At 59.9% G+C, this 12,006-nt stretch overlaps 1 protein-coding gene across 1 annotated transcript in view; it reads right to left on the bottom strand.

Moving 5' to 3' along the window:
• The window catches only part of LGR6 (leucine rich repeat containing G protein-coupled receptor 6), a 76,449-nt gene that overhangs the window by 18,274 nt on the left and 46,169 nt on the right, over window positions 1-12,006 (bottom strand). Inside the window, exon 6 of the mRNA XM_019637983.1 lies at window positions 9,049-9,120. Coding sequence (XP_019493528.1) covers window positions 9,049-9,120 — 72 coding nt within the window. The remainder of the gene's footprint in view (window positions 1-9,048; window positions 9,121-12,006) is intronic.

The raw sequence follows: 12,006 nt of genomic DNA, 5'->3' as shown, positions 1-12,006 counted from the left end.
AACCACTGACGTTTGGGGTGAGCTGTTGTGAAGCCATAGAGACGAGGTGCCTCGCTTTCCCAAGGAACATACAGACATCTGACATGCGTTTGTTACATTACTTTCTTCCCACCCAACTGGAATGAAAGTTCTCGAAAAGGACCTTTGTCCATTTCACATTCTAAACACCAAAATGGCACTGGCACAGAGCTTAGCTCAACAGATGCTCATTAATGAATACATGAATGGAAAGTTCTAGATACACCGATGAATGAAAACATTAATGAACTCTTAAGGAGTCTAGGGTATTTCGGGAAACATTAAGATTTTGAGGTTGATGTAAAAAAGGCACCAGATAATCCCGAGGTGCCGTCAGGCTTGCCGAGGGCCATGTAAACCCCGGGACGGGTCCCCTGCGACTCTGTTGTCACTGAGCCCTTCGAGCGATCGCTGGACCCACGTCCAGGCAGCCAGACTGAGTGGTTCCAGCCGCCTTGGCCGTCTCTGGTCAGGAACTGAGCCAGCAATGGCCTAGCAGACAGTGGGGAAAGACACATGGCAAAGGCATGTGGACCGAAAGGCTATTTTTGCAGAGCGATGTCGGGGAATGAAAACTGTGCAAATGTCAGAAAGGATTCTGCCAACCACAGGCCACGAGGCGGCCTGGACATTCCCGCTTGGGCGTCTGTGAGATTCAACGGCGGGGTCACCGCCAAGGCCCTCTTGGTCTGGTGCTGTGCAGGTGTGCTCACAGTGTTACCATCCATCACAGTGCTACCTGTCCATCACAGAGCTACCTGTCCAGAGGCCGTGTCCGGGCACTTTTCCCTGCCCCCGAGGCATTCAGCTCAGGGCTACGGACGTGTGCTGCCCACAGTGTACAGAGCTCTGCTGGGTGGAGCGGAAGGTCGGGATGGACAAGAAACACACCTGTGCAGACAACTGCACGAGGCAGCTGGACGAGAGGCCTCAGCCAGGAGCAGGACCTTCGGAGACTGGACGTCAGAGGCCTGTGTGGACATGTGGCGTTTGAACAGGGTGGCAGGGTGAAGCTTCACTAGGCTGACAAGGGAAGGACGGGTGTCCAGCAGAGAGCACGGCGCAGGGAAGAGTGTGCTGTGCAGGGGTGTCCCCTGGCTGATGTGCATGCCCCTCACGGCCTCCAGTCTCCACAGGCTAACCTCAGGGACAGCTGATTATGTCCAGGCGCTAGGGGTTTGTCCTCACATTCTCGTAATGTTCACAACAGCCTGAAGATGTGGACAGCACTACTGTACCCATTTCATAGCTGAGGAGCGTGAGACAGAGATCTCAGGTGGCCCGGTCACAGCCGGTTACCAAACACCTGTGGCGGAGACCTATCTGTCCACCAAAAGCCCCTCTCCTTTCTCGAGGGCTGCCCAATACTGTAGCCATTAGCCACGTGTGGCTATTTAAATTTAAATCGACTACAAGTTAATAAAGTCGAAAGCTCAGCTCTGTGTCACCAACTGGCAGTGGCCACTGCTCCAGCAGCACAGACTTCAAACGCTTCCACCATCCAGAGAGTCCTGTGGGACAGCATTGTCCTGTAGTAACAGGAGAACTGCCAGGGACGTCACCAGGCTGTGTCCCAGCCGCCCTGGCAGCAGGTGTGGCCGAGTGACCCACTTTCTCCCATGCAAGGTGGGCAGCAGTGGGACAGGCCACAGGATTCAGAGAACAGCCAGCCTGTCTCCCCCACAGGCCCTCGACCCTTCCACCAGCTCCATGCCACACAGTGTCCCAGGTCCCAAGGAGCCGGGGGGTCCCTCAGCCAGCATGGGACCCCCCCCCCGCCAAGAGGAAGCACCCTCATTGGACCGTTGTGTGACCCAGAAAGAACCTGCCGTGTCTGACCCCCCAGACGTGGTGCAGCCCTTTGGCCTCCCTGAGCAAACTGGCATCCCAGCCAGGCTTTGAACCCCGGCGGTTTGAGCCTGGAGCCCACACTCAGCGGCTCCCTTCTGCCAGAGGAGCTTTTTAAATGTGAAGCTGACTGCCACTCTCCCACTAAAAATTTGAGGCGGCCCCGCGTTACGCACACACCGGCTCTGACGCCCTACGTGACCTTGCAGCTCCGTCCGCCATTTCACCCTCTGCGCGTCTTCACACCCTAGTGCATTTCCTGTGTCACTCCTGCTCCCGGCCTCAGCTGTTGAAATCCTAGTCACCCTCTGAAGTCCAGCTCAAACATACCTTTCTGCGTGAGTCCAGCCCCATCCCTGCAGCCAGAGTGGCTCAGTCACTCTCAGCGTTTTCCCGGAATTCTCCCCAAAAGCAAGCTCAGTGTTTGGCTGGTAAAAACGATGGTGGTGATAATAGCCATTACTAAGTGCCAGCCGTGGTTCTCGGTGACTTAACATCTATCAGTTCAGGAAGATGCTGTTACTACCTCCATTTTGCAGGTGACAAACTGAGGCACAGACAGAGGCAGTCACCTGATGCCAGTTTGGCAGCTAGGAGTGGGAGGGCCGGGAGGGCTGCTGGGCAGCGGTATCTGCACACACACCGCCTCCCCCGCGAGGCAGAAGCTTGCTGCCGTCCGGAAGCCTGTGGGTTCCTGCTCGGGTCTCCCGAGGCCGGGCACAGGGCCACATGTGTGAGTGGCACTGTCAGGGATGAAGGCCTGCAGACGGGGCTGCGCTGGCCTCTGTGGCTGGCCGCACTGGGGCAGTGACTCGGCCCCTGGGGTTTGAGGCTGACACAGGCTTTGGCGGCTGCCGGGAAGGCCCCACACCAGGCTCCTTCAGCCGGGCCCTTCTGCTGCACGGTGGTTTACGATGCCCTCGGCTGCAGCTGGAAAGCCCACCCGTGGCCTCACAGTCTATTGTCTGACAGCCCAGAATCAGCAGAAGCCCAAGAAGAGTTCATGGTCCCGTCTGCTGCTCTGGGGGGCCAGGAGCAGATGGGGAAGGGCCAAGGTTAAACAGAAGCCGTTCCCAACTCCAGCTAAAGGCCCTTCTGCGAGAGGCAGCCATCCACGATCATCCTCCCCGTGGTCAGCTCAGCGTTTTCCAGCCGAATCCAACCAAACTGATGGCAGACACGGCCACCAGGAAAAATAGCTGAGAGGGTGAAGCCCCGAGCTGCCCCGGGACCCACACCCCACGTTCCTCTCTCCATCGGCTGTGTGATGACAGCCAGCTCCTGAGGGCTCCGGGAGCCTCGCTGCGGCAGTGGTCAGACAGGATTCCACAGTCACCTTGTCCAGCCCCGTCTTCTCGTCGGTAAGGAAACTGAGGCTCGGACAGAGGGGGCAAGTGGTTGCAAGGCTCAGAGCCTCGACTCAAAGTCGGGACTGCCGGCTCCGATTAATTCCCTTTCCACACACGTCCCGATGGGGCGCCAGGACAGGCGTTTTCGGGAGCGTGGGAAGAGGTACACGGGGATGGGGGGGCCAGGTTCCCCAGGGAAAGACACTTGGGGGCTTCTTTGCGCGCTGATCTGATAAGTGTGTCCACCAAACAGTCGTGATTCGGAGGTCGGTCTTTGTGTGTGTCGCCGTTTTAGGGTAGAAAGCTCTCATCCTCCGTGTACCCAGGATGGCAGTGAGCCAGGTGATGAAACGCTCCGAGCGCTTCCTCTCCGGTATCCATGCCGCCCGGTCCCTGAGGCTGCTCGGTCCACCTCGTCCAGGGCAGACGCCTTTCCTCTTCCTCGCACTGGACATCGGACTTCCGGTCAATGATGCCGCCCCAGTGGACATGCGAGGTGGTTCTGCGCTTCTCACAGCAACAAGGACGGGCTGATGGCCTTCGCGGGGCTTCCTCTGCCTCGTCTTGAGGCTGATGTCTGTTTATTCCCAGGTCACAGATGAGGTCACACGGGGCGTGTGGCTGAGCTCGCTCTCCAGTGTGAACACGGAGCACACACGCCTCTGACACGCTGGAAACTGAACCACCTTGTCCCAAAGGCCCTAAAGATCAGCCTCCGTCTTCAATCCGACTCCACGTGTTTGGGGCAGATGATGTGGTGAGCCAGGGACTGATGAAAACTTGACGACTGATAGATAGCATTGTTTTACCTTCTAAGCAACCGACACACAAAAGGCCACCCATTAATAAATGCGGCAATTAGTAAAATTGCCATCAGTTTCTATTGAGAGATATAGACAGGCTCCATCTTGGTCTCCCTCCACCCACGCTCTCGTCCTTGCCAGAAAACGCAGAGGACACCTGAAGCCAGAGCATCGGGTTTCAGTGGGAGTGGCTGGTCCCTGGTCCTGAGAGGACTTGTTCTCTAATGAAGCAACTAGGATCTGTGAAGCCAGGACTCAGACGGGGGCTGAGAGGTGACAGTCCACCTGCCACCAGCAGCGCCATCTCAGCGGTGTCCAGGGCTGCTGCTGTGCCGGTCAAGAAACCCTCTCTCGTCCCGAGCTGGAGGGCCACTCGTGTCTCTCCCTCGGGCCTCACCCCGTCGCTGGAAGATCGTAAGACACATGCAATCTGCCTTCCCGGAGCAGTCACCATGTTCCGCCTACGGCTGCTCCCAGGTTCCCCAAATCAAGGTTTGGAGACGTTTCATCTCCTCACCACTCTCCCCAGAAAAGCCCTTGTCACTCTTACGATGTGACACTCACAGCAGGACCCAGTCCTCCAGATGTTGGCTTTGGGGTGCTGCTGGCCAGAGCAGAATGTGGCCGGATGGTCTGTCCTAGAGACCTCACCTCACTGGTGTCAAGTCAGGGCCCTGGGGTTCTCAACCACAGAGCTTGTGGGAAGGGGATGAGGGACAACCCCAGGGGGGTTCAGCCCACGCCCAGGGCATTCCTCCGAGTTAGAGAGCACGGGACAGCTGTGCTATCTCACAGGCTGTGACAGGACCCACGGGTGGACACTGAAGTCTGGGGTTCAGGGAAGAGCTGTGGGCCGCAGACTGCATCGCAGTGAGGATGGACCGGGGGGGCGAGGGGGGGAACTTAAAGGTGAGATCGTCCAGGGCGCCTGGCCAACAACCCTTGAGCACAACTACACTCTCCTGTTCCCAAATGTTTCTCAGGGCCTAGGATGGTGGCCTGGAACATTCTACAAGCTTGATAAATACTTATGGCAGGAGTGACTCTAAAGAAACAGGAGACAGAGGGACAGTTACTGATTCTCACCAGCCCCTCACTCCCACCAACACACCTGAGCATCTCAGTCTCCCAGCCAGGGCCCCCCCAGGGCCCTGCTGCCCATGGTTTTCATGCCCCCCCCCCGAGTTCCCTCCACCTCCATTCCACACCCTCTGGGGGGGCAACTGTGGGGGCAGGGGGCTCAGAGTGGAAGCTTCGGCCCCACTGCCGGCAGGGGACACCTTGGCCACCCCCAGCGCCGGGGCGACGGGGAAGGATTAGTAACATGTCGTGGTCACAGACGCAGGACGGACTCATCCGGCAGCTCAATTTTCTGCCTGTTAGAAATCATTAGTGGTTCTGCAGGGAAAGCCAGAAAAAAACCATTTTATACGGAACAATAAATTCCTGGATAAGCCACAAAACCCCATACATTTGCAGCTAATAAACCCACAAATGTGAGCCGATTAAGGGCTGTGAGGGAAGACACTGCAGCCCCTGGGGGGGGGGGACCTGGAAGGCCGTGGTGGGACCGGCTGACAATGGCCAGAGGCCACGGCCGCCACCTAGTCGGCTCTTCACTAACTGGACGGCCTCGGGCACGGCGGCCTCTCTGCCTCAGTTTCCCCACCTGCGACACGAGGGCGCGCGGCTCCTGCCCTGTCTCCTAAACAGGCGGGGGGGGGGAAAGACAAGCGAGACGCGACAGCCTTTGAGAACAAAAGCACTTTTCATCCTCTCACGTGTGGGGCGTTCGCAGGGTGGTCAGCATGGCCTGAAGGTCAGGTGGCAGGCTTATCTGGGCCTCTGCTCTGTTTGCGCTCTGTGGCGGAGCCCTGCAAACCCTGGCCGGCCTGACTGGGAGGCGGCCAGAGCCCAGAGGCGCCATCCCCACCTCGGCCCCAGGCTCCCTCCAAAGGGAAGGTCCGGCCCGCACAGGGGCTCCTGTGGGCCCCCTGGCCTCTGAGCATCGCCAAGCCCTGACCTGAGGGCACGGGGGCGGGACAACCCTCCCAGAGCTGCTCTGGGTCCTGCCTCCTATTGGTCAGCCTAGCCGCCTGGGACGTCCTGTCATCCACCTGACCTTGCAGGAGCAACATAGGAGGCAAAAGGCGGGGGCCCGCGGCCTACCATCGCCTAAAAATTCTAGAAACGGGCAACTTGCCCCAAACGTCTGGATTTGGTCTGATCTGGAAAGTGGAGGAAATAACACCTCACAGGCTGGGGACCGGCACACCTCTGGTTCTCAAGCTCCCCACAGTAGAGGCGTCCTCATGGGGGGTGGGGGTGCAGAAGGGAGGCGAGCCTGCAGGATGGAGTCCATCCTGTCCGCCTCCCACTGGGCATTCTTAGCAAGGCCGCTCAGGAGAGGCGGAGCCAGGTCCCCAGCCCCTCCCTGCACATCAGGCTTCCTGAGAGTCTGCAGCAAGGCTTGTGCCTGGGGCCCTGCGTCTGCACTCTGCCCCGCCCCCCCAACTTGGATTTGCCTGGCCCTCGAGCAAAAAGGTGCAGGGCGCATGGCTGTCTGCTGAGCCCTGTCCCTCTGCGCTGCCCGCCAGGCTCCGAGCTGCGGCCACTGCTGGCCCAATGGCTAGCACAGGCAGAGCTGGCTGGCCCCCAGCTCCCAGGGCAGAGCGTCTCTGCTGTGCTGGGATCCGGCGTCTGCAGGCCAGAGCCGCGTGCGTGTGCACTGCATGTGCACGGTGTGCTCTGGGGCCCCGCCTGTGCACCGGCCGGCCCCCCTCCCCAGGTGGAAGGGCTGGGTGCTGCTTCCCTCCCGTCCTAAGAGGAGCCAAACCACAGCAGCGGTTTGATCTTCCCTCTGCCGGGAGATGAGAGAGGTGTAAGTGGCAGAGATTTACGCCTGAGGGAGGAAAGTAATAAGGCGGCTGCAATGCGTGCCAATTACGCAACAATTAAAGGTTTGACTTTTTCTCCTTTCATGCTCCAGCCCCTCCCCTCCGCACCTGGCTGTCCCACAAGCGCTCAGGGATAGAGGACAAAGAACACACTCTCCCCTTTAACTGGAGATCAAACGTTGGAGGAGCTGGTCCCTGGAGCGTGGGGAGGACGGACCCAGGAGGCAGCGCAGGACCGAGTCCCGACACCTACCTCTCCTGTCACCCACACAGCCGCCCCACGAAGACCAACACTGCAGATTAGAGAGCAGACTCACAGAGGCCCATGACGCGACCAAGGTCACACGGACGGACCAAGAGCTGGCTTCACATCCCAGGATGTCTAAGCCTCTGTCACCAGGCAACTCTGCCTCCACAGTGCCCACTGCGGGGACTTCTCTTGTCCCTCACCTTGGCTACCCCATCTGTACTGTGGGTTCAGGGCTCTGCGTGGCGGGCCACGTGCCCCCGCAGACCAAAGATGTGGCGGGTGCCAGGCGGCAGGCTGCTCTGTGCTCCAGCCAGCACCAGCGGCACCAGGTGCCAGCGCAGCCCTCCACTGGCCCATTGAGAAAGCGTCAGGCAGCGTGCCCCAGAGTGAAGAAATCGCTGGCTCTCTAAATAGGTGCCCACACCCAGCACATATACTCCTACTGACTGCCCAGCAGAGTGAACACCCCACACCTGGGGCAGGTAACCTCAGACTCCCCTCCTGCTATGCATTTGCCTGGTACCCCCAAAGCTCTATATCCCTAAGAGGTGGCTGTGGGGGCACCGGCTTCCCTCTGGGCTCCCCAAACACTTTGCCCAGTTCCCTCTCGACCAGGTGACAGAGGCAGCAGGGCACTGAGCTAGTGACTCCGAGGTCTGTGTTCTCAGCTAACACACCGGCCTGGGCCTGCTCGGTCCCCTGTAGGAACTAACTTCCTAGGATGTCAGTTTTCTAGCAGTTGACCAAGACGACTAGACTGTCCTGGGGCCACGGGGTGGGTGGGGGGAGCGGGTCCCCCTCAGTTCCCACTCTCCTGACCCCAGGCTGGGCATGCAGTCAGCTGAGGGGCAGCTGGACCCAGCTCGGCCATCCTCCTCCTCCGGGCTGAGCTTGAGAGAGCAGCGTGTTCCTGGGTCTCCTGCCCATGGGACGGGGAGCGGAGGGTCGTCTCTGTCCCCCATCGCCCCCCACAACCACAAACACAGACATGCACCAAATGGTTTCCCCCAGCGCGTGGCCTCCTCGGGCCACAGCTGGTCCCCAGCACTTTCCCTCTGCTACTCTGGCTTCTTGAAAACCCGTCACCTCAGGAGGGACGCTCTGGTGCATGTCCTGGGGATGAGAGAACTGACCATGCTCCTGGCACTGCCAGCCCTTCCCCAACCCTGGTGCCCTGGGTCCGTCTGTCCCCAGCGCTGCCCTCTAGGCTGGCACCAGGTCCTGTGCAACCCACCCTCCTGGGAGCTGAGGGACCCCAGCTGGCGTGGCCAGAGCAGTTCTTTGTTCAAATGGGGCCCCCAGGCCTGCTCTGTAGGGGCTGGCGGTGCTCCAGGTGGACGGTTTAGGTGCTTTCTGACCTTAACAGAATTGCAGGACAATGAATTGTGGACAATATGGCTCTTTAAGAGTCAACGGTTTGGGTGCTTTTTATCGTCAGGCGGGAGTGCCGAGGGGGCCATCCCCCATTAATCACTTAGCTGGTGAGATTAACTGGCAACCAGCACCAGCATTACTCTGTGGTATTGCTTTCCCGCCGTCAGCAGCCACCGTCACACACAGATGTCACACTGCCCTTGAGTCAGCCCAGCCGCACTCCCAAGCCTGCCATTCCCCAAGCTTAACACCCCGTTCTCCTAGCTTCTCCTCGCTGCTTCCATTTCTGATGAACACCCTCATTGTTTTGGTGCGCTCTGGGCCACCCTGAGCTCCCACAGGGCACGTTCCACCTGAGAGGGAAGGCATTCGTTCCGGTGACATGCCGGAGAGAGGGGCAGGGACGGTCGCACGGTGAGCAGGCCCGCAGCTGGACCCCAGCGCCCAGTCCTGCCGGCCCCCCCTGCCCTCCCCCCACGCCTGGCTTCCATCCACAACCCGCCACTCACAGCGTCTCCAGGTTGTGCAGCCCCTCGAAGCTGTGGGTCCCCAGATGCTGGATGCGGTTGTTGTGAAGATGCCTGTGGGAAGGAGGGACACATCACACGGGGAGCCACAGCCCTGGGCCGGGTGGGGGAGGGACGCAGGCGGTGACGTCAGGAGGGAGGCAGAGGCAGGAACAGGCAGTGGCCCCCGCGGTCCAGCGCTTGGTCTCCAGTGACAACCTCGGAAGTCACAGTCTCCAAGGCTGGTTGACCACGGGCTACACTGTTTTGACTGCGATTGAAGGGAAAGGAATGCCCCAGGCCCCCACGAAGTTCTCAGACAGAGGTCTGCTGTCCACAGAGGGTGAGGGGTGCTCAGTCTGAGGTCCTGCTCCCCAGAACCCAGCTGTCCTGACTCAGTGTCCAGACGCACTTATGAGAGCCGACAGCCGACCACGGCAGACAACATGTAATTAAGGGCCAAGCTTCCTGGTACAGCTGGAGGGAGCTGCAGGCGCGCTCTGAGGGGGACACTGGTGCGGCTAGGGCAGTCCGGGAGGGCTTTATGGAGGCGGTGACCAGAGCAGGGTCTGGGCGGGTAGGGGACCTGGACAAGCAGAGGGAAGGGCATTCAGGCAGAGGGGACAGTGGGCGCCAAGGTGCAGGATGGTGAAGGGCTTGGCCAGGGCGCACACGGGCCGCGGGGCGGAAAGGGATCAGCTCGGGGGAGACTTCCGGCGTAAAAATAGCAAATTGAAAATAAGAGACAGAACGTTCCTCTCCCAATTTCTAATGAAATGAGCAAAACAGCAAAAACAAGATCCCTGCCCTCGCCCCAAATAGTACAGTCGCAACAAAGCAAGGACAGCGACGTCACCTAAGGTAAACAAACTGCAAAACTGGTGCCACGGAACCGGCACGGAAACAAAAGTGGGAGAATTCGCCCTAAAACCCCAAATCTAAAGAGAAGCAGCTCCGTGGACATTCTTGGCGCTCTCCCCACCTGGCTTCCACAGGGAACGGGTGAGGGAGGGAAGCCAGCGCCAGGCTCCTTGCTGAACTGAGGAAATGGCTGGGAGCCCAGGGGGCTCCTGGGTGGGGTGTGGCTCAGGCGGCTGACGCTCTGAACCTACGTGGCCGCAGCACAGAGCCCAGCGGTCTGATGGAGCCCAACACCACTCTGAGCCCCCCACCGCCCCACCCCAGGGCTCAGCCAAGTGAGGGGACCCAAGTGACCCGCAAAACCACCCAAACACTGGACCTCTGGACTGGACCCCGCGATGACGCAGCTAGAATGAGTGGACAGGTATCTAAGCCCGAGAGCGAGACAGAGGGAGAGGACATGGGGATGCACAGGTCCGAGCCTGGGGACAAGTAAGTCACAGGTGAGGAACAGACAGAAACCGTCCGTGGCTTCTGCTACAAAGCCATCCACACAGCAGCATTTCAAAGACGACCATTTTTTAAATGAAAGGAGAAATGACATCATAGACGGAGGAAGCTGGCTGAGGACCCCAACCACATTAGTGAAAAACGAGTCAATAAATTTGAAACACCCGCACAGACGCTGCTGAAAACTGGAGTCAGAGAAAGGGTGAGATAATCCCAGCGGATTTTGCGGGTGGAGACAAGGAGGTTGAAATAGGCCTAAATGGATGTAGGCGGCATCGAGGGAATCCCACACAAGGGCGGCTGGCGTCTCTGAGGGGGGGACTCCAACACGAGACAGAAGAAGTATTCAGAGACAGACTACAAAAGCAAATCCTCTGCAATGAGGCCAGAGTGGCTTGTGCGGCTCGGAAGCATACACTGTTCCAGGAAGTGGGACGCGGGCTAGGCTACACGCCGACATCTTCTAGTGCAGCTATTCAAGTTCAGGGACCACAGCACGGGAAGAGGTCAGCCTGGGGGCCTGGAGGGGCCTGGGGCCCGCATGTCCTGCCCACCTGCCCCATCAGGTCCCAGTCGGGACAGACCCCTCTGAGGGGGACCTTCTGATTTGACAGGAAGAAAACTATGACCCCTCACCGACGGGCCACTGTTTCCATCTCCTCATGCCTCTACCCCCACTGTCCCCAAACTGTCACTCCTGCCTGCCTCCTGTTGGACTGTCTCCATCTCCCACCCCTCCCGCCCTGCTGCACCTCTGGTCCACACTGTCTGCTTTCCAAAATCCCAGCCCCCAGCCTCTGACCCCCCCAAACCAGCCATTCAGCCGGGGTCCTGGGCGCCTCTGGCCACCCGCCTGGGGCAGGGTGGTGGTGCTTATTGTCCAGGTGAAGGGACAGCATTTACGCACATGACTCCACTGCTGACCGATTCAGTGCTGCCCTGGGTCCCATCAGTGCCACGGCAGTGACAGGAAGGGGCTCCCCCACGTCACAGCAGCGGTGGCAGTCGGGGTTCCGGTGGCCGCCCCTTCTCCCTTACCTCCAGCCAGACCCCTGTCCGCCACCTGGGTGTCCTCTTACTTCCTGTCACTCCCAGTCGTCCTTATCTGCCTCCTGGGCCTCAGCAGCCCACCCACGGTCTCTGCACAGCCTTCCAGCTCCTCCCCGTCACAGGCCACCTGCTCCCGGAAGCCTCTCCCCTGCAGCCCCGTGAGCGGCAGGCAGGTGGAGGACGGAGGCGAGGGGCCAGCGGTCCTCCGCGGCTGCCCTCCGGCACGGTGGCCTCTCTCTCCTTCGCCCCTCGCCCCTCGCCCGTCCTCAGGCCCGGTGGGCGGCTCCCTCCTGAGCTGCCGCAGCTGAGCTCCCAGCTCCCCGGGTCCCAGAGAAGCGGCGGGGCCATTCCGCCCTCTGAGAGCCTCTGGATCGAGTCGCTTCTTCCTCGCAGACGTCCCTCACAGGCGTGCCTCCCCCCAGCCCGCGGCCACCTGTGCCTGCTAGACTTGGTGGGTTCACAAGAGCCTCCTGACCCTCCCCGCCCCCAGCCCTCCTTCCACCTGAGCGTGAGACGCCCCCACACCTTTGCTCGGACCTC

Source organism: Hipposideros armiger, unplaced genomic scaffold (assembly GCF_001890085.2).
Source record: "Hipposideros armiger isolate ML-2016 unplaced genomic scaffold, ASM189008v1 scaffold_37, whole genome shotgun sequence".
Classification (NCBI taxonomy): domain Eukaryota; kingdom Metazoa; phylum Chordata; class Mammalia; order Chiroptera; family Hipposideridae; genus Hipposideros; species Hipposideros armiger.
Note: the sequence above shows the minus strand (reverse complement) of the source record. Positions and strands in the feature narration are given on the sequence as shown.